Source organism: Vanessa atalanta, chromosome 16 (assembly GCF_905147765.1).
Source record: "Vanessa atalanta chromosome 16, ilVanAtal1.2, whole genome shotgun sequence".
In the NCBI taxonomy this organism is placed as follows: Eukaryota; Metazoa; Arthropoda; class Insecta; order Lepidoptera; family Nymphalidae; genus Vanessa; species Vanessa atalanta.
The window spans coordinates 5,405,421-5,430,141 of NC_061886.1; the positions used below are offsets into that span (position 1 = coordinate 5,405,421).

General features: G+C 30.5%; 1 protein-coding gene across 4 annotated transcripts in view; it reads left to right on the plus strand.

The window, feature by feature from the left end:
• Positions 1 to 24,721, plus strand: part of LOC125070069 (cGMP-dependent protein kinase, isozyme 2 forms cD4/T1/T3A/T3B) — a 148,950-nt gene that overhangs the window by 87,754 nt on the left and 36,475 nt on the right. For 2 of the 4 annotated variants that reach the window (XM_047679751.1, XM_047679752.1), the window contains exon 3: positions 13,139 to 13,305. In XM_047679751.1, the coding sequence (XP_047535707.1) occupies positions 13,139 to 13,305 (167 nt within the window). Of the gene's footprint in view, positions 1 to 7,989; positions 8,534 to 13,138; positions 13,306 to 23,150; positions 23,247 to 24,721 lie in introns of those variants that run through there. The other 2 variants (XM_047679753.1, XM_047679749.1) reach the window with 2 other exon arrangements.

The following is a 24,721-nucleotide window of genomic DNA, read 5'->3' on the forward strand; positions in this document are numbered from 1 at the left end:
CTACGTAACATAAATAAAAAGGTAATGGAATTTCTGAATTAAGGCGTTCATATTTTAACTGTGAATAATTCATGAATTATCTTTAAATGTATCTGCAAGTGTTGTGTAATATTTTTATTGTATGTAAATCATTCGTGTAGGGCCCCAGATGGGCTTTCTCTCTTACACATCTGGTAATACCACGAGTAACCATTTTAGTTTCAAATATTAATACTTAATTTTTTTGTCAAATCAATTGGTAGACTGGTATAAAGGCCACCTGATGGTAAGTGATCACCGCCGCCCATAAACATTGACACTAAGAAATATTAATCATACATTAACTCGCTAATGCACTACCAAACTTGGGGACTAAGATGTTATGCCACAGTGGCTTACTTATCGACTGCCTTCAAACCGTAACACAACAATACTAAGTATTCCTGTTTGGCGGTACAATATATTGGTAGTACCTACCCGACGGGCACCAAGCGCTACCACCGATCAATATAAATTAATGTATTCATTATTCCCGGTTGGAATTGTCTGGGCCAGTGTAATTATGGGCAATAGAAATATCACACATCCTTATCTTGGTGACATGGCGTTTTATATTAAAACTAGATGGTCCGCTTACATTTCAGTTCTAAAACAAATAATAATTAATAAGTTGAATAAAGTTTGTATACGGAAAAAAAATGTGCTACTTCTCTGTCTGTAAATTATTATGTCTTTACAATTACTTAAATGGTAAAATGCAACGATTCCAATCATTAGAAACTCAACAGCGCACCTTGCTTATGTTTGCGCAAATTAACGTTTATAACGATATGGTGTGCGCGTTTAAATGTGCCAACAGAGAGTATACGAGTTTCTCAATGGAACTTAAATTGCGAACCGGTAGTTGTTTCACGATGGATTGTACCTATAAAGTAATAGATTTATTGAAAATTTAAGGTTTCTTGTAAGTTTTTATTTTAGAAGTAACTTTTTTCCGTCAAAGTTTTTATTATTACTGGACGCGAAAACTCACAAGTAAGTTAAAACAGATTCCCGTGCGTAGGCAATAGTTCATTCGTTTGTTCTATTAAGATCCTTTGGTTTATTGTCGTCCTTATCCAACTTAACGTAAAAAAAAAAAAAAAATAGTAACATTAATTCCATAAATACAATGTTTAATAAAATGCTATTTATTTAAGTCTCCACGTGGACGATACTTGGATTTGTAATTTATATAGGAGATCTGTCCGTCACGCATCAGCAACTTCCGATAACATCAAGAGCAACCTTGGCTCTCCCTTCCGTTTGTCAGATTTTTTCTTATTTATTGTAAGTTATTTTTATACATTTGTGATACGAATATAAAAATTATCAATCTACAAATCGATTATCTAGAAATATCGATTCTAAAGCTTATGATTGTTCTATAGAATTGTCAAAAGTGTCGATATTTTGTTATGGAGTCGCTTCTTTCGGGCTCGTTTTTTTTAAATAATATTTACTCTTCAAATATCATCTTCGTTTCATCGAGATTTCTTGTTTTTCCATTGAAAAGCGCATGTTTAAAGTATTTTTTAATCGCATCAATTAAGTCGTTGAAAATACTTTGATGACTTTGATGTTTACGTCGTTGTGCATGTTAAGTAGTTTTTTTTACAATTTACGATAATAGATATGAAATTGGATGTAAGATGAGTATTATTGTACCAACAACCTATTGCTTTATAAATCCTGAATTCTGATTGGTAGAAATTTGGAAAAATTAATTATGCTTGTTTCAACAAAACCATTTCAGAAAAATTAATAATCTAAATACATACAACGAATAGTGTAATTTTATGCTGTTGTAAAGCTAAATATTCCATCACATACATATATTTGTCAGCATAACGTATTATTGGAGAGAAATGTAACCCATTCCTCAAGATCGCGTTTTATTTTGACAGCTTCAAAATAGCGTTTCAAAGTCAACCAAAATAGAGTTATGCCGGCACCACTCATACGACAAATTGAATAGAAGTTCAACGAAGTCGCATGTGTGGATTCGCGAATATTTACAAAGATTTGCGCATACGTTTATATCGCGACATAAATCTGTATGATGGTAGCTGAGGAAAGAATTTGTAGGACAAACTCAACGGAACATTTACCTGAATTATTTATAGCATCACCCTTACGCGAACTCGAGCTATTTTTCAACATATCAACATAAACCTTTCTCCTGTAACAACTAACACTGTTTTCGTTTCATCTGTGTCAAGGGTACGCATTAAAGAACGCATCATTACCATGTTCTAAATATATATAAGTAGTTACTGTATACAATATTGTCTTGCTGCATTAATATGGCACAATAAATTAATTCCAATTTCCTCATTTTGATGCAAATTATTCAACTATCTTAAAATGTTTTGCATTTTTATTATTGAATATATATTTTTTTTAAATAAAACACCAGGACATATCATATTTCTTAATATCATTGCAATTTATTTATTTTAAATGTTATCAACTACATTACTGATTTTAAAGGTAAACAGTTTGACCTTTGACCTTGTTTATTAGCCGTCCTTTAAACTCTCGATTCCAAATTTAAATCAAAACATTTACACAGATGTTTTTGAATATTCCATGCGTGAATGTTCGTATGAAATTTTATTTTAGCAATTATTAATTTTCATCTCTGGAATTTTTAAATATGAATCGCAATAAGTAATTTATCTTAGTCAATGTCTGTCTTAATAAATGGAAGACCTTCGTAGCTACTTTATTTGTAATATCTCATTTACCTTATGAATTAATATACATAGTAAAATTAAAATGATATCATAAGCGTGATACTTTTAAAAACTCTTGCGTACTTTGTTAAACTCGTCTTGGTCATAGGTAATCTGTAGGATACTTTCTATCTCAAGTAGCCATTAAATTCCCCGGTAGTCACCATTTCCGAACAAAATTTTCGAGGTTTTCAATATGAGAATTTATGAAACATCATTTGCAATATTAACTTAGGATTTAGCGATTACATAAAAATTGCCATATTTAGAAACATTATGGGTGTATAAATATATATTTTGTGGACAGTCTGCTTAGTGGTATTTAGATGTACTAACAGCGCACAGATAACTTCGCCAAAGTCATGAAGGAGATTAATCGCTGTAGACAAGAGCAAAATATTTGTATTTTTTTTTAAATCTCATCTAAAACCGCAACGAACAAACTCACATAGCTCAAAGTTGTAGGTTATGTGACGTAACCGCGTCGAGTTTTCCTAATGGTTTCGGCCGTTTCGCTGCTATCGTGATAACGTCAATTTCCATAAATAACATTAGTCTCTAGTCTGTCAGGCTGGTTAACAAGGGCTTAACTGGAACGTCACATGACGGTATACGGTAAATAAGATTATCTAGCTTTTAGACAAAATCCGATTAACTGCATTACGTATGTAGTAATCTTATTATTGCTATACTTTTTTTTTATTTTGTTATAAATAATTTAATAAAATCTAACATAAATATAGACCACGGAAACGTTATACAAAAGTAACATTCATCAGATATTCTTCCGCCAAACAGCAATACTTAGTATAGTTGTGTACCGGCTTAAAAGGTGAGTGAGCAATTGTAATTACGGGCAAAAGAGGCACATCTTAGTTCCCATGGTTGGTGGTGAATTGACGATGTGGATTTGATTGGCTTGTCTGGAATAAATGGCTATTTAATTAACCATAAGACCATATAGACCATAAGATGATGAGTACACGGGGTACTAACATATTATTTACTTCGAACCTTTTTTTGTCTTTTTTTTCAATTTTAATATTACTAACTAAACAATAAAACCATTTTCATTATAGTAGTATCGATATTCTTATTAGGTATAGTAGATAAAAAAAATGACAAAACACGATAGAAAAGTAGAATATTTAGGTTTTTTTTTATAATTGCGAATCAGAACAATTGTTGAACGTCTTTGTTTTTTTTTTTTTATTTTGAGAAGTACAAAAGCATATTACATGAAGCCTAGTATTTTGCACTTGGCTTTAAATCCTAACAAGATTTCAAGTAGAAGGTTGAGTAGATAATTTATGTATGTAACTTTACAATTAACATGTCTGTATTGTGAGCTAAATAAATACATGTATATTTATTGTAACAATCGTTACAGCTGTTATTATTACAATAGGAGCTAATTAAAAACAATGTATCGATTTAATCACGATCGATTCGTAATCGTATTTCTGTAAAATTAATACAATTAAATTTATTTACTTTTAAAAGTAGTCTAGGAATTTTTATTAGATTCAATAAGCAATATTCCAAATTAAAAAAAAAATAATTAAGAAATATATATATTATTTTAGAACATATTCTTTTTTTAAACGATGGCGAATAGTTCGGGCTCATGTCCAACGAAAATAAATGGGGTCTAGGTTAGGTATAAAAGAATAGTAACATTAGTTCAGCTTTTATACTACAACTATACTTTTATATTTTACGAGCGATTTTAGATATGTTGAAAATTGGAGTAAATGTCCGTTGTTCACTTGAATTAAAAATCTAAAATCATTTTCTTTAAGGCATCAAACCATGGGCGTCGTCTAAATCTTGTCATTTTTTCACGTAGTTCTTTTTTTTTAATAATACAAAATTCTCTACGGGCGTGTTGTCAGTGTCGTTGTTACATCATCTTTATAATTTTTAATTACGTTATTTTAATGTGCTTAATATGATACTTGATAATAAGTACAAACATTTAAATTGAAGGGCATATAAGCTATGAAACGGAAATGATCAACACGCTGTAATCAGACAGTTGTGACCGATGGGGGGGGGGGTTTAAAAAAGGAACAGTTATAATTATATATTTTAATGTATGAAGAAGTCCTGAACGAATTTCAGATACCGCGGCCGAACGGCAAAGATAAGACAACTGCGCAACTAAGTAGGCAGTCATTGATGCTGATTATTCACTCTCATAATCCGAAGGGATCTTAAAATTCGAAATCAAGGTCAACTGAAAAGACTTCCATAATAGAAAAACTCATGTTATTAAGTCTATAGTAGTGTAAGTCATGTTTATTGAATCCTGGATTTCTTCCAGGATCTCAATCTCGTATAAATCTGTTCCATTTTCTGTTTATTCTAAGCTACAAAAGCAATGCAACTCCTTAGCCGCTAGTTTATCTAAACATTATTCAGAACAGTTAAATTTATATATCGATTGTTACTATAATAGATCCCCTATTATTGTAATTCCTGTAAACAGCAGAGTGGTTAGTAATTTATTATTATTACTTCGCTTTTAAAATCATTTTCAGTAACAACACTTTTGTGATCGCGTTTTGTCATTTCGCTCGATGACGTCCGCGCCGTGATGATCGGAAAGTAACGTGTATTCATGATCACGTGTTTACTATATAGGTTGACTTACGACACAATAACTATGGAGACGGTACGTAATCTATACAAATTTAATAAAGAGGTTTGTTGTAAAGAGGTTTGTTAGTTTGTACGGATTAATCTCAGGAATTAGTGATCCAATCCTAAAACAAAATTAATTTGTAGAGAGCTGCATTATTTATTCGTGCGAAGGCGGGTCGGATCGCTAGTAATTCTATATTCGTATTTTCATGTAATTTCAGTTCAAACGAGTTGATTAGCAATTGGTAATACTTAGCTATCTTATCATTTCGTATCTACATTTCAACGTCTATAAATAAACGAATAGACATAGTTTGAAAACTTGGATAATATCTATCGCGGAATGGTTACTTTTTTTTAAATTGTAATAAAATATTTAGCTATAAAATTTGAGTATATAAATTCGGTGTTAATCACTAGTTGGAATTGAATATTCGCTTTTATAATGACATCGAAAAAAATCGGTTATCATGACAAATAAGTGGATTAATTAATTGAATTCATTAGGTATGTATTTAAATTAATTAAAACGATAAGACTCACGAACGACCTTTGCGTATAAAAAAATGGTAAGAGATATTATATTTATATTAGTATGAGATTATCTATCTCGTATTAATCTATACTAATAATATAAATGCGAAAGTAAGTCGGTCTGTTTGTCTGTTGCTCTTAAACGGCTAAATTACTGAACCGAATTTGATGTAATTTGGTATGAACTTGAATTCCAAGAACTACCACGAGTAAAACCGCGGGCGACAACTGGTATTATATATATTGTTTACTGTAGATATTGGCTGCAAATAAAGATCTGCGTTGAGGTATCATTATGGACAGGGCAGTTTGTTTTGACCATCGTGACCACATTTGCGAATTTAATATATAATAATTATTATTTTTAATACTTTTTTTATAAATTGATAAATTTTTGGATATTCTATAATTGATATATGATTTTAAATTTTTTTCATATGATATCATTTATAAATTCGAAATGAACTCCGTGTCTTACTGAAGAAACAAATTCTTTCTATTATCTAATTCCCCGAACATTTCAAGAATTACTTCAAACCAGACACTGAACATTGTACTCTATATTTTATTTATTTATTAAAGACTGTAAGTAACATTTTTTCCATACAACTAGCGAAATATAGCCGCCTTACAAACATTCTTTATAAACAGATATATTTGAGCCACGTCAATTTATACAACGTATCTCGTAATTACAAGTACCACAAGGCTTAAGTCATTGATCTTAATGCGATCGGATTTATTAGCTCGATATGTTTCATAACGTTAAGCTCACATGTGTCCCAAATTATTTCATTGTACATTAATCTTGTGTGGCCTTAGCTTAGGCTTTGAAAGGTATAATTATTTCTCGTTACACGTAGACGATTGACCTTACGCTTATTAAAACACCCACACATAGAAACTATTCATGCGTTACACATGTATAAACTTTAAAGAAAGACATACGTTCTAGACATGATTTTTAACATGATAGTTTCAAAATTATTTCCAATGCATTACATGTAATATGCAAATATTTAAACGTACACAATTGTTCATGAATGATGTCTTACGGTGTAGTTTTAACTAATTATATTTCGATATGGAATTTCGATTCTTGATTTGTGAATGGTTTTATTAGCTTTGTGAAGTGTCACTTCCATTGTAACTATTATCAGTGGCTATTGATAAAAGTAGGTTCTAAGATATTCTTATGGGTTGCCATATGTTAAAAGTTTATTAATAAATTTATGTCAAAACCAAATAATACTTGCTCGTTTATATTGTTACTAACCCCGTCATTTGTTTTACCTTGACACTGAATCATAATACAATTGAAAACTGTCGACATTTATCGAAAAAGTTATTATTAGATGTAGGAATAAACTAAAACGTTCCATGGTTATTTGTCATACAATTATGACTAATTTTTCATCAATTTATTTTAGGACTTTTGTTATGTTAGGGATTGTCGTCAGGCGTTAAACATGAAAAAGTAGTCTGTGTCATACGTAATTTCATCTAACTAGTTTAAGTGGTTTGGTCATGAAAGAGCAACAGACACATAGAGACAGACAGATGACAGACAAGCAGACAGAACTATTTTCGCATTTATAATATTAGTATAGAAGATACCCACTTCAATTCATACAAACATTCGTAGTCGTCATACAACATAAAAACAATTGTATTAAACAATGGTATCGTTATAACGTCATGAGTTCCTAATAGTTTTAATATAACACTGGTTTACGAGTATGATAAAATAGTCCTTATTCGTACGAGACAAAAGCGTAAATGGTCTAAAAAAAATCTCCACTCAAACTAAGTGGAATTGTGGTAGAGATGATATCCGATTAGTTTCTTAAGGAGGATGTTTAAAAAAAATGCTTCATTGGATACAGGACCTAAATACATTGCTGATAGTTTCGTAAACCATACATAAACCATGTAGATATAGGTTTTGAGGTATAAGCGTTATACATTATCTGGCCTTATCAGTGATATAGCTGATAACTAAAATAAGTTTAAAGCAATTTATCATTTGTTTTACAAAACAGTCTATTCAAACACGATCTTAAATTAAATGTGATACCGTATTTGGTCACTATGGACTATTTAATCGGTGACCGAGAGTAATACCGAAGAACTGTGTGAATATAGTGTCGTTGCAAGGACGTTAACTTCACAAACATGGCGCAAACGCATACAACGCAGTGCAAAATAGAACATTATTATATATTAGAGAAAAAATACATGGAAATGAAAAGATTAGTTATAGAGAGAACCGAAGAATTAAAGAAAAGAGACAAAATCATAGCGTTGTTAGAGAACGAAATCGATGACAAGGATGCAACAATACGATACTTAAAAAATGAAATTGACAAATTCCGACAAGTCGTTAAACCGCTAACGAGGCAGATGCTGGATATACAGAGGAACGGTATGGATGCTGAAGAAGATCGATGCCCTAACAAGCCACCGGGTGTTGAAAATACAAGAATCATTCCTGTCGGAGAACCAAGACTTAAAAGAACAGCTATATCTGCGGAGCCACTCTCCTCCCTATCCCAAGAAAATGAAATGAAACTAATCAAAATACCAAAAAGTCACAAGTAAGTGTAAAAAAAATCGGTTAAATATGCATTGTAATTAATAACCGAATCAATTAGGTAGCCCACTAATCGTCTCGTATCTGGTATCAGGTTGGTAATTAACGAATAAGTCATAAATGAATTGAATCCAGTTTATTATTCAAAGTGGCTAATATGTTAGTTGAAATGTCATCAATCAATCAGCGCGATTGAATTTCTTCAACGTGTGCGAGCGAGGTAAACGTGTGTTAGCTGGTGTGCCTTCAATCAAACCCATTCGGTATAATTACGATCGAACTTTACGATTGTCCTCGCCTAAGGCAGGGTTATGTCGCTCAATATTTATGATGACAATGACTAATTTCTCGATTATTTTCTTGCAAATATTTATCTTATATCCGTTACTCATTTTTAAAGTTTTGATCGGTTTGTGGTATCCATTCCAATTATTTAAAAGGTCGTACTGTCAATCAAAGGTTAATTAATGAATTATTAATTATTTATCCCAATTATCCTCATAATTAAATGTCATTATGAGGATAATGTTATAAATAATATATGAAATAATGCTGCCTAAATTTAAATTTTGGGATCTATCATGTTTTAAGAACTGAGGTGGTCATTGAAAATCGAAGATTGCGGTTTCAAAAATGTTTTGATGAATTGTCTTGCTTCATTTTGTCTATTGTTTATCACGTGCTCAGCATTGAAAGAAAATATCGTGAGGAAATATGCATTTACTTGATGAATAGTTAGCTTACTCAGAATGCTTTGTATTTTTTTTTAAACTTTTATGAGTTCACTTTTAACATTATAAGTTAGTCTCCACCGACTAGACCTTTGAGTCAATGTTTGATAGCAAGTTTTTTATGTGTTTTCTTATGTGATAATATGTTTCGCAATAATAGCTACTATCTATTGGAAATATTAGGGATAGGTAGTATATATGTTAAATCTCAATATGTTGCAATTAAACGCGGTGAGACGTATGAATATAGAAAATAATAATACTTACTACTTTTTACTATAAATGGTTGGAGCAGCGTGGTGAAACGCTCCAAAATTAAAATAGGCTTAAATTATTTTTTGTGTCGTGTTTTATCATGTATAAAGTGGGTGCTAAAAATATTGTTTTATTAAAGAGATTGTATTTTTTTTTACATTATCTACCTACATAGGTTAGGCGTCTAATTAAAAAGTATATTTTGATATTTATGCTTGTTTGCTTTTAGTGATATAAATTGTGCGATTAGAAAGCTAATAGTTTGCGTTGGTAGTAGATTATATTTAGGTATCCTAGATGCGATCGCAGTTTACGACATCAATTTGTTGAAACACAAAGGTTATTCATTCATTAAACTCTATTACTAGAATAACCTTGTCTGAAACGACGTTAAACATTAATAAGCATTGTTTTAAATATAAATTATTCATTAATTTATATTAAAACTATTTAATTGTAAAAAAAAATTGTAAGTATTACAATTGTCAACGTCACATTTAATTTAACGTTACAAATAAATTTTTACGAACCTCCTTGGATGATACGTAATTATATTTTTTTATTCTAATAATATACTTTGATAACAAAACATTCTCACGCAAGGATCCGTGGCCGCAATACAATGACGCACATAAATAAGAAAAAAAAAAAATAGAATAATATTATTTGATGTGTCTAATACACATCAAATAATATTATTCTATTTTTTATGTAATAATGTATCTGTGTAGGTTGACGGAGCGAAACATCGTAAAAAGCGACTGGAAAAATAGCAGAGATTTAAATATATATAGCTTCTCCTGCGAATGCAGTTTGGTTAAATACTCGGTAGCCGTATGATATGCTAATTTTTAAAGCCAAGATCAAATCAATATCATCATAATATTTTATAATATAAAATATATATCTCAGTTTTGCTTAGAAACAAAACGAATCTCGCCTGCACTTCATGGTAATAACCAATTTCCTACTTAGAGGAAGACACTGTTTCCTGATGATAAGGGAGGTTTAAAAATGCAAAATAAAACTTATTGTCCCATGTTTACAGCCGTACGTGTCATATGGATTCAATGTGTACTTTATTGGCATAAAGTTTGTAACTAAAATGGTCGAAAGCAGTAACTACTGAGTAAGAAACTTAGCCGGTTCTTTTTTCCTGTGGTAGCTTTATTGAATACTACATGACGCTCAAATATTATTTATGAGCCTTGATTAAAGAATATATTGTTTTTGATTTTTGGGTCGTTTGTCATTATTACTTTATTAAAATTCAAATATGCATAGATAGGTGCACGGCCAAATGGGCATCCCTATGGTAAATGGTCACCACTGCCCACAAACATTGGCATTCGTCACATCGCCAATGTACCATCAACCTAGGAAATGAGATGTTATGGCCCTTGTGACTTTAGTGACACTGTTTCTCTAACCCTTTAAACCGGAACACTACAATATTATATTACTACTAGGCGGTAGAATATATTATGATCAGTCGGTGGTGGAAAGCCCAGATGGCCCAGTGGTTAGAACGCGTGCATCTTAACCGATGATTTCGGGTTCAAACCCAGGCAAGCACCACCGAATTTTCATGTGCTTAATTTGTGTTTAATTCATCTCGTTCTCGGCGGTGAAGGAAAACATCGTGAGTAAACCTGTATATGTCTAATTTCAACGATATTCTGCCATATCTGCCAACCCGCATTGGAGCAGCATGGTGGAATATGCTCCAAACCTTCTCCTCAAAGGGAGAGGAGGCCTTAGCCCAGCAGTGGGAAATTTACAGGCTGCTAATGTAATGTAATGAGTCGGTGGTACCTACCTAGACGGCCTCGCGCAAAGCCCTACCATCAATAAGCCTCACTCAACTTGCATTGGGGAATGTAGGTTGAGTGAGTATGGCAGCGCATTGAAACATTATATCATAGATCTTCATGCGTATTACAAAGCCGAACCTTTGGGTAAATCAATTTAATAAGCAAGATTGAGAAACATGAGCGTGCTCATAATAATCCTTTATTAATATAAACATACAGCTACAATTTACTTACGGATAGTCTCTATGAATTATAGTGTATTCGTCTAATAAGCTTGTTAAAAGATATTCCTTTTATTGATCCAATTTAATCCAGTTATATCCGGTTGTTATTATGCCTTTGGTCTGAGAAATTATCTTAATGTAATTGTAGAAAAAGGACGTATCTTTTTTTGTACAATACACCACTCAAGTCTTTTAGAATGCAATTTTGTGTGATATATACAAACGCATCTTATTTAATGTAAAGTCCGGCAATTGTATTTCGACATTTTGGATGTAGAATTTGTTTTAAGCTAAGGCCTTTTTCGGTAAAGATAACATAGTATTATTTTCATACATCATTGGAAGTTAATTAAAATATCTTATCTTAATTACAATATTTTTTTCCATTGCAATAGTGTTTACAAGAAAATAATACAATTAAATTCCTTTTATAGATTGAGAAAAAACTATTTGCTGTGTATATTGCAATAGCGGATAAAAGAAAAGTCACGACTTAGTCGACTAGATTAAAAAAAAAATCTCTAAGCACATTGTTAAATTAATTTCTGATTGTGTTATACAGCTGTTGTTAGTTTTAATTTAAAGAAACCTACTCTATATTTACTACTAGTTTTATGTATTTTGTCGAAAATTCAAGATAGACTCAAGACTCTAAGATTATCATTTAACGTTGAGGGGCGCGCCTTCGTAAGTGAGTTGTTCTATATTGACGTATTAACAAAAAGCCTTTTTTATTTTTTACTTGATGCAATGACTGCGTGAAATTGAACTTAGTACAACTTTCATGGACTCATATGCATTGATAAAAAAAAAACATTTGAGTGATAGAGATCTTTAATCTTCTTCTTTGTAATAGGTATATATTGTTTTTCATACAAGTAAACACTGTGACGTAGCTGTTACATAATACTGTCTCCTTTTTTCGAATATTAAGTTACTGATGATAGTAAGAGATGAATAACCTTTATTAATAACAAACAATGTATATCGTATTTTAGTTATACTATATAATGTACTGGCAAAAGTGCTAGGGATACTTGTAAATTTATACCAGTACAAGTATCCTTAGCATTTTAATAGTAATTATATATATATAGTATACTTGTACTGGTATTAGTTCCTTTATCAAATTTATATATAATAATTATTTATATAAATGCGGATGGATCTTATTTTGATTATTATAATCATTGATAAAGTAAGTATTTGCTATTATTATAAATTGAGTTGTGATTAAAGTACTTTGACAGTTATTATTTATTTATATTATTGTATATAAGCTATGAATAATGCATTTTTAAGATAAGTCCTAAAGTTGGTTTTATATTAACTATACAACTATATTAAATTTTAATTAATACTTATTTAAAAATAAATAATTTGAATTGTTATGTATTTTTACTTAAGTCGCGCACTATAAAAATGTATTAAAATTTTATGAATAAAATATAGTATTTAGTAGGTATTTTTAAGGACACTAAACTTAAAATGTTATCATGACAAACTGCAAGAATTATTCTTATATCTAGGTGCATGAAAAACATTTTATATTATATATATAAATAGAAACATTTTTTTTTTTCAGATCTCGGGAACTAATAAAGAGTGCTATCCTAGACAATGACTTCATGAAGAATCTGGAAATGACGCAGATTCGCGAAATCGTGGACTGCATGTACCCAGTTACATATGCTGCTGGAAGCCTCATTATAAAGGAAGGCGATGTGGGCAGCATAGTATACGTTATGGAAGGTAAGATTATATGAAATATTTTTGGCACCCTAAATTATTAATAAGGAATGTTGACCGCCATCTATTATTCAATAGGGGAAAGTTAAGCGCCATCTATTGACAGCAAACGGTAACTCTAAACAGTGACATCTGTTGTCGAATTGCGGAACCGCTATCGACAGTATCTTCTAAATTGCTTCTTAAACGTACTACTAGATGTCAGCAAAAACGTTCATATATATTTTTTCTTAAATTGTTTTATATTTTAATAAATGTCAAAAAATATTATTGTCTGATATTAATTAGTTATATGTTTCTGTGTCCATAATTCTTATACAAGTGGCGATGAAATATTTTAAGTAAGAATATTTTTATTATTATTAGTACATTGTACATTGAGCGAAATACAAATGTATATGTATATATACTTAATGATACTTTATATGCGTAGGTATGTAGCGCATTGTATCATATACTTTCCCCAGTGTGAAAGCGGAAAAACAGCAAACGACACCGGCTTTTCTTGTGAGATGTTGGCGCTAAGCCAGTATTTCTTTTAGTAGAAATCTTACATTTTTCATTAGACGGTTTTTCAAAGATTACATTAATAATTTCTCTTCAGAGATGCTTTTTTTATATATATATTCGTAAAACATCAATATATACACATCCACGTACCAATTAAAGTCTAATTAGTTAAATTATAAGTTTTTAACAAGTTACCTGCATAATATAATATTTATCTTTGAAATATTTAAGATTACCCGTAAAATAAAGACAATTCTTATGTATCGAAACAACTTGACAACAAATTAACGAAGTATTTACGAAGTACTACTATACTATAAGTTATATATCATAATAAAATACTACTATTAATATTGAGCTAATTTAATAATTATTAAATTTTGTATTTTAAAAGGGCACTGATAGACTAGTTGAACAGAATAAAAAATAAGGCTACGTATGTGTATCTAATACTTACACATATACATATATAAAAGCGAAATACCATTCACTGATCACGAAATCTCAGAAAACACCTACAAACTTGAAATTTGCCAGGTTCGTTCCTTATAGAGACATACGGATTTCACGAAACTCCACCCCTAAGGGGGTAAAACGGAAGTTAGTGTTTTATAAATTCATTGCAAAAACTCATATAGATAACTGTTTCAGTTTCACGTAATTACATGTACTTAAATAAATTAACAAAAGATAATAATTTCCTTTTAAAAAATATTGCGTATAAATTAAAATAACAGTTTAAACCGTTTGTAATCGCGTTTCCATTACGTTTATTTAACGCGAATATTTTATCCTTACGTTTCTAACGTATTAGTACCTAGTCGTTTTCTCAGTCGTTATCCGTTTTAAATAATTTATTGCTTAAGTAATCACCGAATATTTTGATGTTTTTTTTTTTTATAAACACTTTTCACGATTTCAATTGAAATTTTTTGTACAGCGAATAGTAATGAATGTAAATGGTATTGATTTTTGTATTCACGTCTCTTGCATTAGTGAAACTCGATTGCCAATAAATGCATCGGCCTTGCCAAATGACACGAACCTTTCCTCAAAAATTAGTTATCTTGTATACGTAATATCACTAAACTGTAACAAGGCCGATTAACTAACCGACATGAATCGTAATTAATGTTAAATATATATATATGTATATATTTTTATGATATATGTAAGCGGACGAGCAAATGGGCCACCTGATGGTGAGTAGTCACCACCGCCAATAGAAATAATTAACCATTTCTTATATCACCAATGCGCCACCAACCTTGGGAACCAAGATTTTATGTTCCTTGCGCCTGTAGTTTCACTGGCTAACTCATCCTTTAAACCGGAACACAACAATACTGAGTGGGTGGTACCTACCTAGACGGACACAAAGTCCTACTACCAAGTAAATTAAAGTATATTTCTGTAATTATAAATATTATTCTTCTTCGTTACGGTAGTTCCTGATAGCTACATTATTCCTGAGTGTTATAAGGAACAGTGTATATGTGTACCGTGTGAATTGCACTCATGCAAACTCAGGGTACGTCACTAGTGTTAAATAAATGAAATTTGAGAGATGATAGAAAATTTTAATGTAAAATAAAGCTTACAATTAAATACTTACATATATTAATCTTTAACTTCAATATAATAATTAGATTTAAGTATAAGTATCGTATTGCATGATGCGATCCATTATAAAATTGTTTTCTTACACACTTTTTATGACTGCAACATTATATTTTAAAATATGTATGTTTGTTTATTAGTAGAATCAATAATAACAATTCTAATGAGTGATAATGTATGGGGAAGATACGAAATACCTCTAAGATATATGAGTTACAAAAATATTTAAAAGACTTATTTAAAGAAAGATATATTGGGGTACCACCATTAATTAGGTATCCTGGAAAAGAGTAGAACACACTATCTATATTTATTAGTACCTACTTAAAATAGTTTGAAATAGGTATCACTCCGGCGGCTAGCACCTATAAACCAACGTAATCTATGTCAGTGTATCTTTAGGTTTGACAAGTGATTTGTTTTTTATTAATGGCTGTACCAATGGGGCAACGATATTTTCGCCAATGTCACGTAGGACGGATAAGACACGAAGAGATTGATCGGCACGGTCCGGGTTACGAAATCAATTGAATTTTGATAACAGACATAATAGTAGCAGTTTCTTTGTCCAAACTCAATCTAAAAAATAAAATCATAAATAATGAAGTAAAAATTAATTATGTACAACAATAATGAAACCTAATTAGAGCAACGATCACACATAACACAACTATTTACTATATAATGTATATAAGTTTTTTCCCCCTCCAATTGAGCTTAAACCTTGTGTTAGAAGTGGGGACGATATAATATAAATATACGAATAGTTCAGCGCAAGCCCAAGGTTCCTGGAGTTTACCTGTGAATTTTTCATCGCAAGGCGGGACACTTTTTCCGGTCCATCCACTCTAATATAAATTTTATCAATACAGACAACTCAAAGAAATTTAAACTGTCATAAATGTCAAATTTAAATATCATAATCATAACACATGTTAAATCATGACACCTAATGTCAAAAACGACAAAATGTGACAGTGACAGAAGTTATTTGAAAGTAATTTAAACTTTCAGTAGTTGAAATTCTTTTTAGATTTAAATTAATATCTGATTTCAAAACAAATGTTAATCGCAACAAATAAATATGTCATCGACTACGTATTATGAACATAGTGCCATTTATTTGTATACAATATTTGTTTGTATAATTAAATGTTTATAATCATTAACATATAATAAATATTATGTTGACGGAAGAGAAAGTGAATGTATAATACGTGGTGCAATTATAGGACCATATGCAGTGCGCATGCGTCTAATATGAGTGACGACAGAGGGCGGTGACCGTGTTAATTGTAGTCCAGTTTAAATGCATCAAAGCTTAAAACGTTGCTTCAAGTTCCCTTGCACCATTACACACACATGCATTCATAAAGTAACCTAAATTGTTTCTGATTACAACTACACATTTGAATTATTAACATTTTTTTGCCATGCTAACAAAAACGTAGTTGATTTATTTGTCTAAAAATTAGTCAGACATAGGCTGAGTGGTTCAATACCTTTGTTTATAAAAAGAGAAAAAAATTAAAAAAATACGATCAGTTTTTAAAATATTCCTAATAATATTTGGAACAATATTCATTGTCATTAGTACTTTGTAGATATGTCGTAAATAAAAAAAAATTGCCGCTACTATAATAGCGATATAATTTATCCGGTTGTGTCGGTATTATTGTGATCATAACGACAAATTGTGTAAAGCGATTCGTGTTGAGTATGCAGGTCGTATACAAAATGTAAATGTACATATGGACATTATAATCATATTATGAATAGAAGATTAAAAAATTAAATTAGCGTTCGATTTTCAAGAATCTGATTTAAATAGATTTTAATTTTATAAACTAACAATATTTTATTTAAATATGATGATATCAAAAAGACAACTATTTTATTATTAGAAGACCATTTGACTAACGGTAAAACACACTTTAAGCGGCAAAACAAAGATCGTGAGTTATTTAATTTTTTTTTCATTTAAATTACTATTTTACAATTAACTTTATATACCTAGTAAGTATTAGTTATTAGTTTTTGTTAACATATCTCTATATATGTAATATATATCTAGTATACATAGATAAAAGTCAAAAAGTCATAATCTTGAGATACACAAAATACTTTTGATATTTGAGTTATTAGTATACTAGCGATCCGCCCCGTCTTCGCATCCGCATTGGAGATATTTGTTTTAAAAAAAATAAAAAGAGCGCTAAAAACATATTTAGCAGATATATTTATTTTATTTATTAGTTTATATAAGTATGTCAATGCGAAAAATTATTAATAATTTATATAATAGATTGAAAATTTTGTAATTTTAACTTCCAATGTCAACATTTTATTGAAGATTTCGTACCTCCCGGTGTCGCCGCGAGTGTTTTTTTTTTTTTCGTTGCACATTTAATTCGGATATTATGATATCGTCTTAAGTATTCACTCGAATGATTTAATGTATAAACGATTTTTAATCTACATATTATATCAAATGCCAAGGTAACTTGCTTTAAACATCTAATGAGGAAAAGTGACACTCCCAACTTTAAAGTATGTGGTGTATTAAAAGATGTCTCACACTTGTTATTGGCATGTGTCCGTAACCACAGTTTGAGAGAAACACTAAAATATGAACTAAATCTATGAATTTGTTAGTGATTCTCTCAAATTGATTTAGTCATACTTGTTGAACTAATTTTGATTTAATTTAGCGTGTAACGATGGGGCACGGATATAGGCTGTCTATAAAGGCCCCTTAAAAATACTAGAATAAAAAAAAAAAAGGTAACTTGCATATTTATAGGAATAATAATCATTATTTATTTATTATATAAACAACCTATCGTTTTTTATTAATTGTAGAAACAAAACATATAATAATTTTTACCTTAAAAGGCATTCACATGCTATGGCGGATTTTTTTGTAGGCTTTTTTTATGAACTACGATTTTCTAGTACAATGTTTTAATGTATCACTGTTCGTCGTTTATGTCGTTCATGTGCTTCATAGTCATGTCGTTTCATACAAAAACAATTATAATTAAATAATACTATTTATATATAGGTATAAAATACATTCCTCGTCCATTGCTCTTTATTACTGAAAATCGTTTTGTAATTTTGAAAGCGACTTAGTTTTATTCAGTTTCTTATTATTTTCCTATAGCTTATATATAGATACAAAGGAACAAACCTATTTTGGATCATCTGTGGTCGAACAAATAAAAAACCTTTTCATCGAAAATCTTAATCTTTCAATGCAGACATAGAAATAAAATAAAAACAATAATATTTTTTTTTTTCATGATATTATTGTTATTTTTAAATAATCTTGAGTTCTTTACAATTTAGCGACACCTATTCGATACACACTTTCCTAGTTCAAATTCACAGTAAACCAGTAAACCATGCTGAAGTAAAAGTAGAGTTTAGCAAAACACTCGTATAATAATATCACCTTTAATACAATACAAATACGGTTGATAGTCGTTTACACTTGAGAATCTTTTTATCACTTGATAATTTTCGATTTAGTTCCACTCACTTATAAATGACCACATTAGTCAATAATACGGCCTTAATGTTTATGGTTTATTGTGAGAACATCACTATGTAGGCTTATTATGAAACTTAATTCACCATTTAATATAAAATTACTACAATTGTAGCAAAAAAAATGGCTCGTAGCCATTTCACGAGTATTCGTCGCAATCGACCATTGCGACCATCCAACTCACGTATTCGTTACAAAATCTTTTTAATACAATGAATCGACCCGACTTACCACCTGTTTCAAGTTGATGGTACTATGCCAAAAACCTTCATACAACAGCCAACAGTATATTAAAGTTTTAATTCAATCGAATCAGCTATGCGTGAACGAATAAAATACGAACACAAATTCTTATAATATATAAGACGGATGATTGGAGTTGGAACAATTTATCTTGGATATTTGTATACTCGAATACATAATTTAGATTCTCATAATTAATATAAAAATAAAATAAACATTTTTTTTTTTTAATGGAATTTAGTTTTGCCGACAGGTCCTGCAACAATGTCGCGTGCTTTAATTTATTTTATTCATCCGTCTAATCCGTGTTTTAAAAGTCAATAAAATAATTACCGATCAAATCATACTTAAGATACTATGTTTAATTATATTAAGGAACTTGTTAAGTGAATTGCTAAGTCTATTGAAATTAAACGGTAGCAAATATCATGCAAAACGAATTATTCTTAACTTTTCTATCTCGCATGGTTAATCGTGATCTTTAGTTACGTTCCAATTCCGTTAAAAGCGGTGTGTTAGTCGAACAATTTAAAACGGTATATTATTATAAAGGTAAGTCTTATAAATAGCTTTAGTCTTAAATTAGTCGTGCAATGTTGTCTCAGATACATCAAACCGATTAATCATCCATGAAATTTGATTGTGAGAATAATTAGGCATTTTCAGATTAAAGTTATCGATGGAAATTAATGAAAATTAATTTCAATTAATAAACCAGATTAAATCGAGTTGCAATTATGAAAAATTTGCTAAAATGTCTAAAAGTGTTTATGATTTTGTTATAATCCAGCGTAAGTTCTAATATTGTATTGTATATATTTGTAATTCTGCAAATCTTTATATATCTTTTATTACTAAATAGGAATGCACAATATTTTTTAACGGCAATTTTAGGTATTGGTTCAGTTAATGCACCAAGTTCGTATTAAGTAAGCGCGAACCGGAAAACCATTACAAAAAAACTAAAAGCTAGTTAAAATTATTTGCCAGTTTTATAGTTATTTATGTCTGGAGACTAATAAATAAAAAGGGAATCGATGTTCGCAGCATGGTACTGGAGGCAAGTGTAGTAATTTATTTTTAAACAGACTAAGCAGCGAAAGGACTTTATTACAAATAATGTTTCTTATAAATAAATCAAAACGACGATATTATATTCAATCGTTTGCATACAAACAAAGACATTAAATACTACTTAGATCTTAAATCTCTTTCTCATACAAATAACAAAAGATAAATGTTGGAATTTATCATGGTAAATGCGATAAGTCAATTCAAGTAACTATTAGAAAGCAAAATACCTATATATCTTCTGTTATAAGAGAAGAATGGTGGTATTTATTGGAGATTATTAAATGATTGTTGTCAATTGTCATATAAACCCCCATACCGTACTGTAATTTTACTGTTCAGTGACAAACGAATGAGGGTAATTCTCAAGATGCATTCGAAGCCATGACCATAAACATTTCTAAGCGCGTTAAACGATACGCCCTGAAATGTTTTAATTTGTGTAACACTAACTGTCTCTGACCTAATGGTAACCTGTTTGTTTTCAACTGTTTTTTTTTTTTTAATTAAAAACCGTGTCAAGCTATCTCTTTGCTTATATTCAGTACTATTTTTCGTTTAGTTTATGTTTAGTATTATTAGTATATGGTATACAATAATGTGGACCTCGTCGACGCTAAGTCCGCCAGGGTACCTACTAAACCAGTGGTACCCACCTCGCCTTTTCAGTCAGCATCACGTCATTGCTTCCGCGGAGCCGTGACGAAGTAGCCTACCTATAGTAAATCAATAGTTTATTGCTTAGGCAGTCTTATATATTTACTATGTTAGTAATTAATTGCGAAAATGTTTGATCAGATGTTTGCTCAGATGTTTGTCCCCCTATCCGTTTTAACATCTAGACGTTGTTATATTTGGTATAATATGATATAGGGACATGTACATTTTGAGTGAAAAATCCTCAAATGTTTTACTCTTGTAGTAGCGTAGTATGCAAAAGCTAGTAAATAGCTAGCTTTGAAATGTCATCTTACTTAATTCGTTAATTAAATATATTTAAACCAACAAAATTTTTATTAAAGACTTCATATTTTGAATAAATCATTTTTTTATTTCAAAGATTAAACTGAACCGTGATTTGTGAAAGTGAAGCCACAAGATCTCAGCCTTGACCGCGGTTTGATTTACGTCACGAGTAAAATGCGAATGAAACTCTATCATCGTTTTTACTTTTACTTTAATTTTCAAATCTTTTTGTACTTTACTTTAACAAGTTGCTCCGTGCAGTTACTAAACTATCCTGTTCTGCCCCCGTGGGCCGTAGCGTGTTAAATATACTATAAACCTAAGGATATAACTTCAAAGGATACGGCTGTCAAATCAATTAAATATATTTCAAGTGTGACTGGTGTTGTTTATATTTAGTTTTTATTATTTTTATATATTTTTGGTTAAACTATTCATTCAACATAAGTGTAATATTTTATTCAATATATCCTATTAGGTTATGGAAAATTAATATTACCAAGAAAAAGGACTTGATATAATGTAATAATCTGGTTTTTAATTTAATTGTCATTTTTTTCTTATTAATAATTAATACAGATGTTACTGTTAAAAATAAGTCTATTTATAAAGTAATATGAGTAATCAGATTAATATCTCGACTAAACACATAACAACAAAGTCGGCTCAGATTACTAAATAAATATTCAATGAAAATAATTTAATAAACATCAATGAATGATAGATTATTTTATTTTTATTCTTACAAAATCTATTAAAATACTATTAAGAATTTTGATATTTTGTGCCTTATCTTTGCATTGATCTTGTTGATAATTTTCCACGACGACGAGTGACTTACAAAAATCCTCAATTTCCGCAAAAATACAGGGTAAAAAATATTTTTATTTATTATATATTTTGATTGAACCAGGAAACCATAGTGAGCGTGTGATATCTGATTTAATTTAATTGTTTAATAAATTATTCACATAGCAAGCATTAACCAGAATTTTCACCGTGGAGGCAAAACCGTTTACCCGGGTCCCGGTTTTTTCATCACAGCCCAGTCTGCTACTAATGGCAATAGCCATTTTGATAATCTGTTGTTACTTGTCACTGACGTCACTACGATAGATATACCTAAAAAAAAATAGTCACGTCCCTCTAACAAAAAATCTAAAAACCACCTCTATAAGGCGTAAAGTCGAAATCTTACGGTAGGCTTTGATTAATAAGTCGCTATACTAGATTTTACTTTCCACGTGCAGCATCTTTGCCAACGTCACTAGGACCTTTGGCATATCACTGAAATTAAAGATCATATCTATAATAGTCACCCGGTTATTTTTCCTTCATACTTTCCCTTTCGTTTTCTAATAATTTCGATACTATTATTCGGATTATGGTGTACTTACGTAACATGATACTGACACAGTTATCTGTGTTAATTTACATTTAATCGTGTAAACGGATTGTAAATTTAAAATTTCACTTTCTCTGTGACTTAAACGAGTATGTTAGTTTTTACGTCTTCCTTTAAAAGTTATCTAAATCGTGGTTGAAACCTTGGGATTTTAAAATAATTACTGTTTTCTTTGTTACTTTTGAAAAGACGATTACATTTAAATTTATGATAATCGTGTATCGAGTCATTAAAATAAAATGTTAACTTTCGTAAAAGAATTTTGCTTTTGTTTTCATATAAAATATTTTAACCTTTTGCAGAGCCACCTTGTCTATTACATTGTTTTTTTTTCGAAGTAAGAGCTTTTAAAGTCAGGTATAAATGCTTTGTCTCACTCTGTATGCGCAAGTTCTCGCTCGCACACGTCAACAGTGCGTGCGCAGGAGTTGATCAAGTTCGGACTTCGGAGTTCTGAGCAGTCAGCAGTGCAGTAAGCGGGGCGACGCTATCGTGATTGGTCGTCGCGTGCCCATGTCTCGCGTTCCGAATTTGAAATAATCGCGACGAACATCAGTTTGAAGAATGATGATTTGTGTACGGTTAAGTTTTTGTTTTATGTTCGTAATGTTGTGATCAATTGCAAAGTTGTGGAGCGTCAAGGCTCAGTGCCGTGTCAAGGTGTTTTTTTCGCGCAACTTGCAGCTGTCACAACAAAGATTTCAAAGGATATTAAGTGTATCGTAATGAAAAGTTCGGATAGCGTACGTCCGCTTTATGCCACAACGATTTTGTTACCTTTTGTTGCAACATCAAGATTGAATTCACAATTTTTAAAGTGTTATCATGAATGGAGTTTGTGACTCTTATAATTATGTTAGTTATTTCCGTCTACCGATGTTATAAATTAAGTAAATCTTAAAATTTTATATTTGTTCTTGAGTCATGTTTGCGTGCATTATCCGAATGTGTCGTGAAAGTATTTTGGAGCGTTGTCTTCACGGTAAAGATTTTAGCATACTAATGTTCAAGAAAGGAGCTTTCTACGTCTTGCCTTCGAACCTTGCAAAGTAGTTTGTTTTGATACATTTAAAAATGCTATGGAGTTTATTACCTATTAATTGACCGAATGTGTCATCATTAAATATAAATCCTAAATATAGTTTCTTAATTGGTAGACAGTCGTAAATTATGTTTGGCATGGTTAATAAAGGAAACTGGTTTTATTTAATTTACGATTTGCTACGCTCCGTGCACATATTATTAGGCCAATAGTTTTGATATTCAGATATCGAAAATGCCGTACACTTATAATTCGTATATGAACCGAGCGTAACAGATGCAGATGCAGTATCTTCAATCAATTCACTTAGGGATTAGAAAGTTATGACTTTATCAATGTGATTGACGTTACGATCGTGATTTACTGGTATAATAATGTGGTATACTCACTCGTCACACGTCTATAATAACGATTTTATCATTTAATTATAGTATATGCTATAATAAACAGTCACGAAACCATAGAAAGTTGCTATTATTTGTGTTATTTAAAAATATGTATTTAGTGATAATTTGAACCATAAGGATTTATGTCAAAATTGAAATTGCTTTAGGAATATTTGTATTGAGATAGTTGAATAGGTCTTTTATAAATGGGAATGTCGGTCTTTTAGTTGGTTGGTTAATAGCCTCATTCATAGAATCCCTCGGGTACAGTTTAGCTGCTAGTATTGTCTAATCTTTTGTGGAAAACAACAATTGTTTCGAGTAAATAAGCTATTTATGAATCTTTAGAATATTCTCTAAATCCTACTTCTAGATTTTAATATGAATTATCACGTAATATCTGAATATACCTGATGTTATTAACTTTGATTCTTTCTAATATCGATTTCATCGGTTCACATTTTAGTGCCTTTGATACTAATCTTGTAAGGTTAAACTTTGAACAAAAATACAGATTATTGTTAACTAAAGTTACTACTGAAGTAGATAATTATAATTGTCAAGTATTCTGAACAAGCAATCTTCTGTATAATTGAGAAATTAAGTTTATGATGACCAATTTA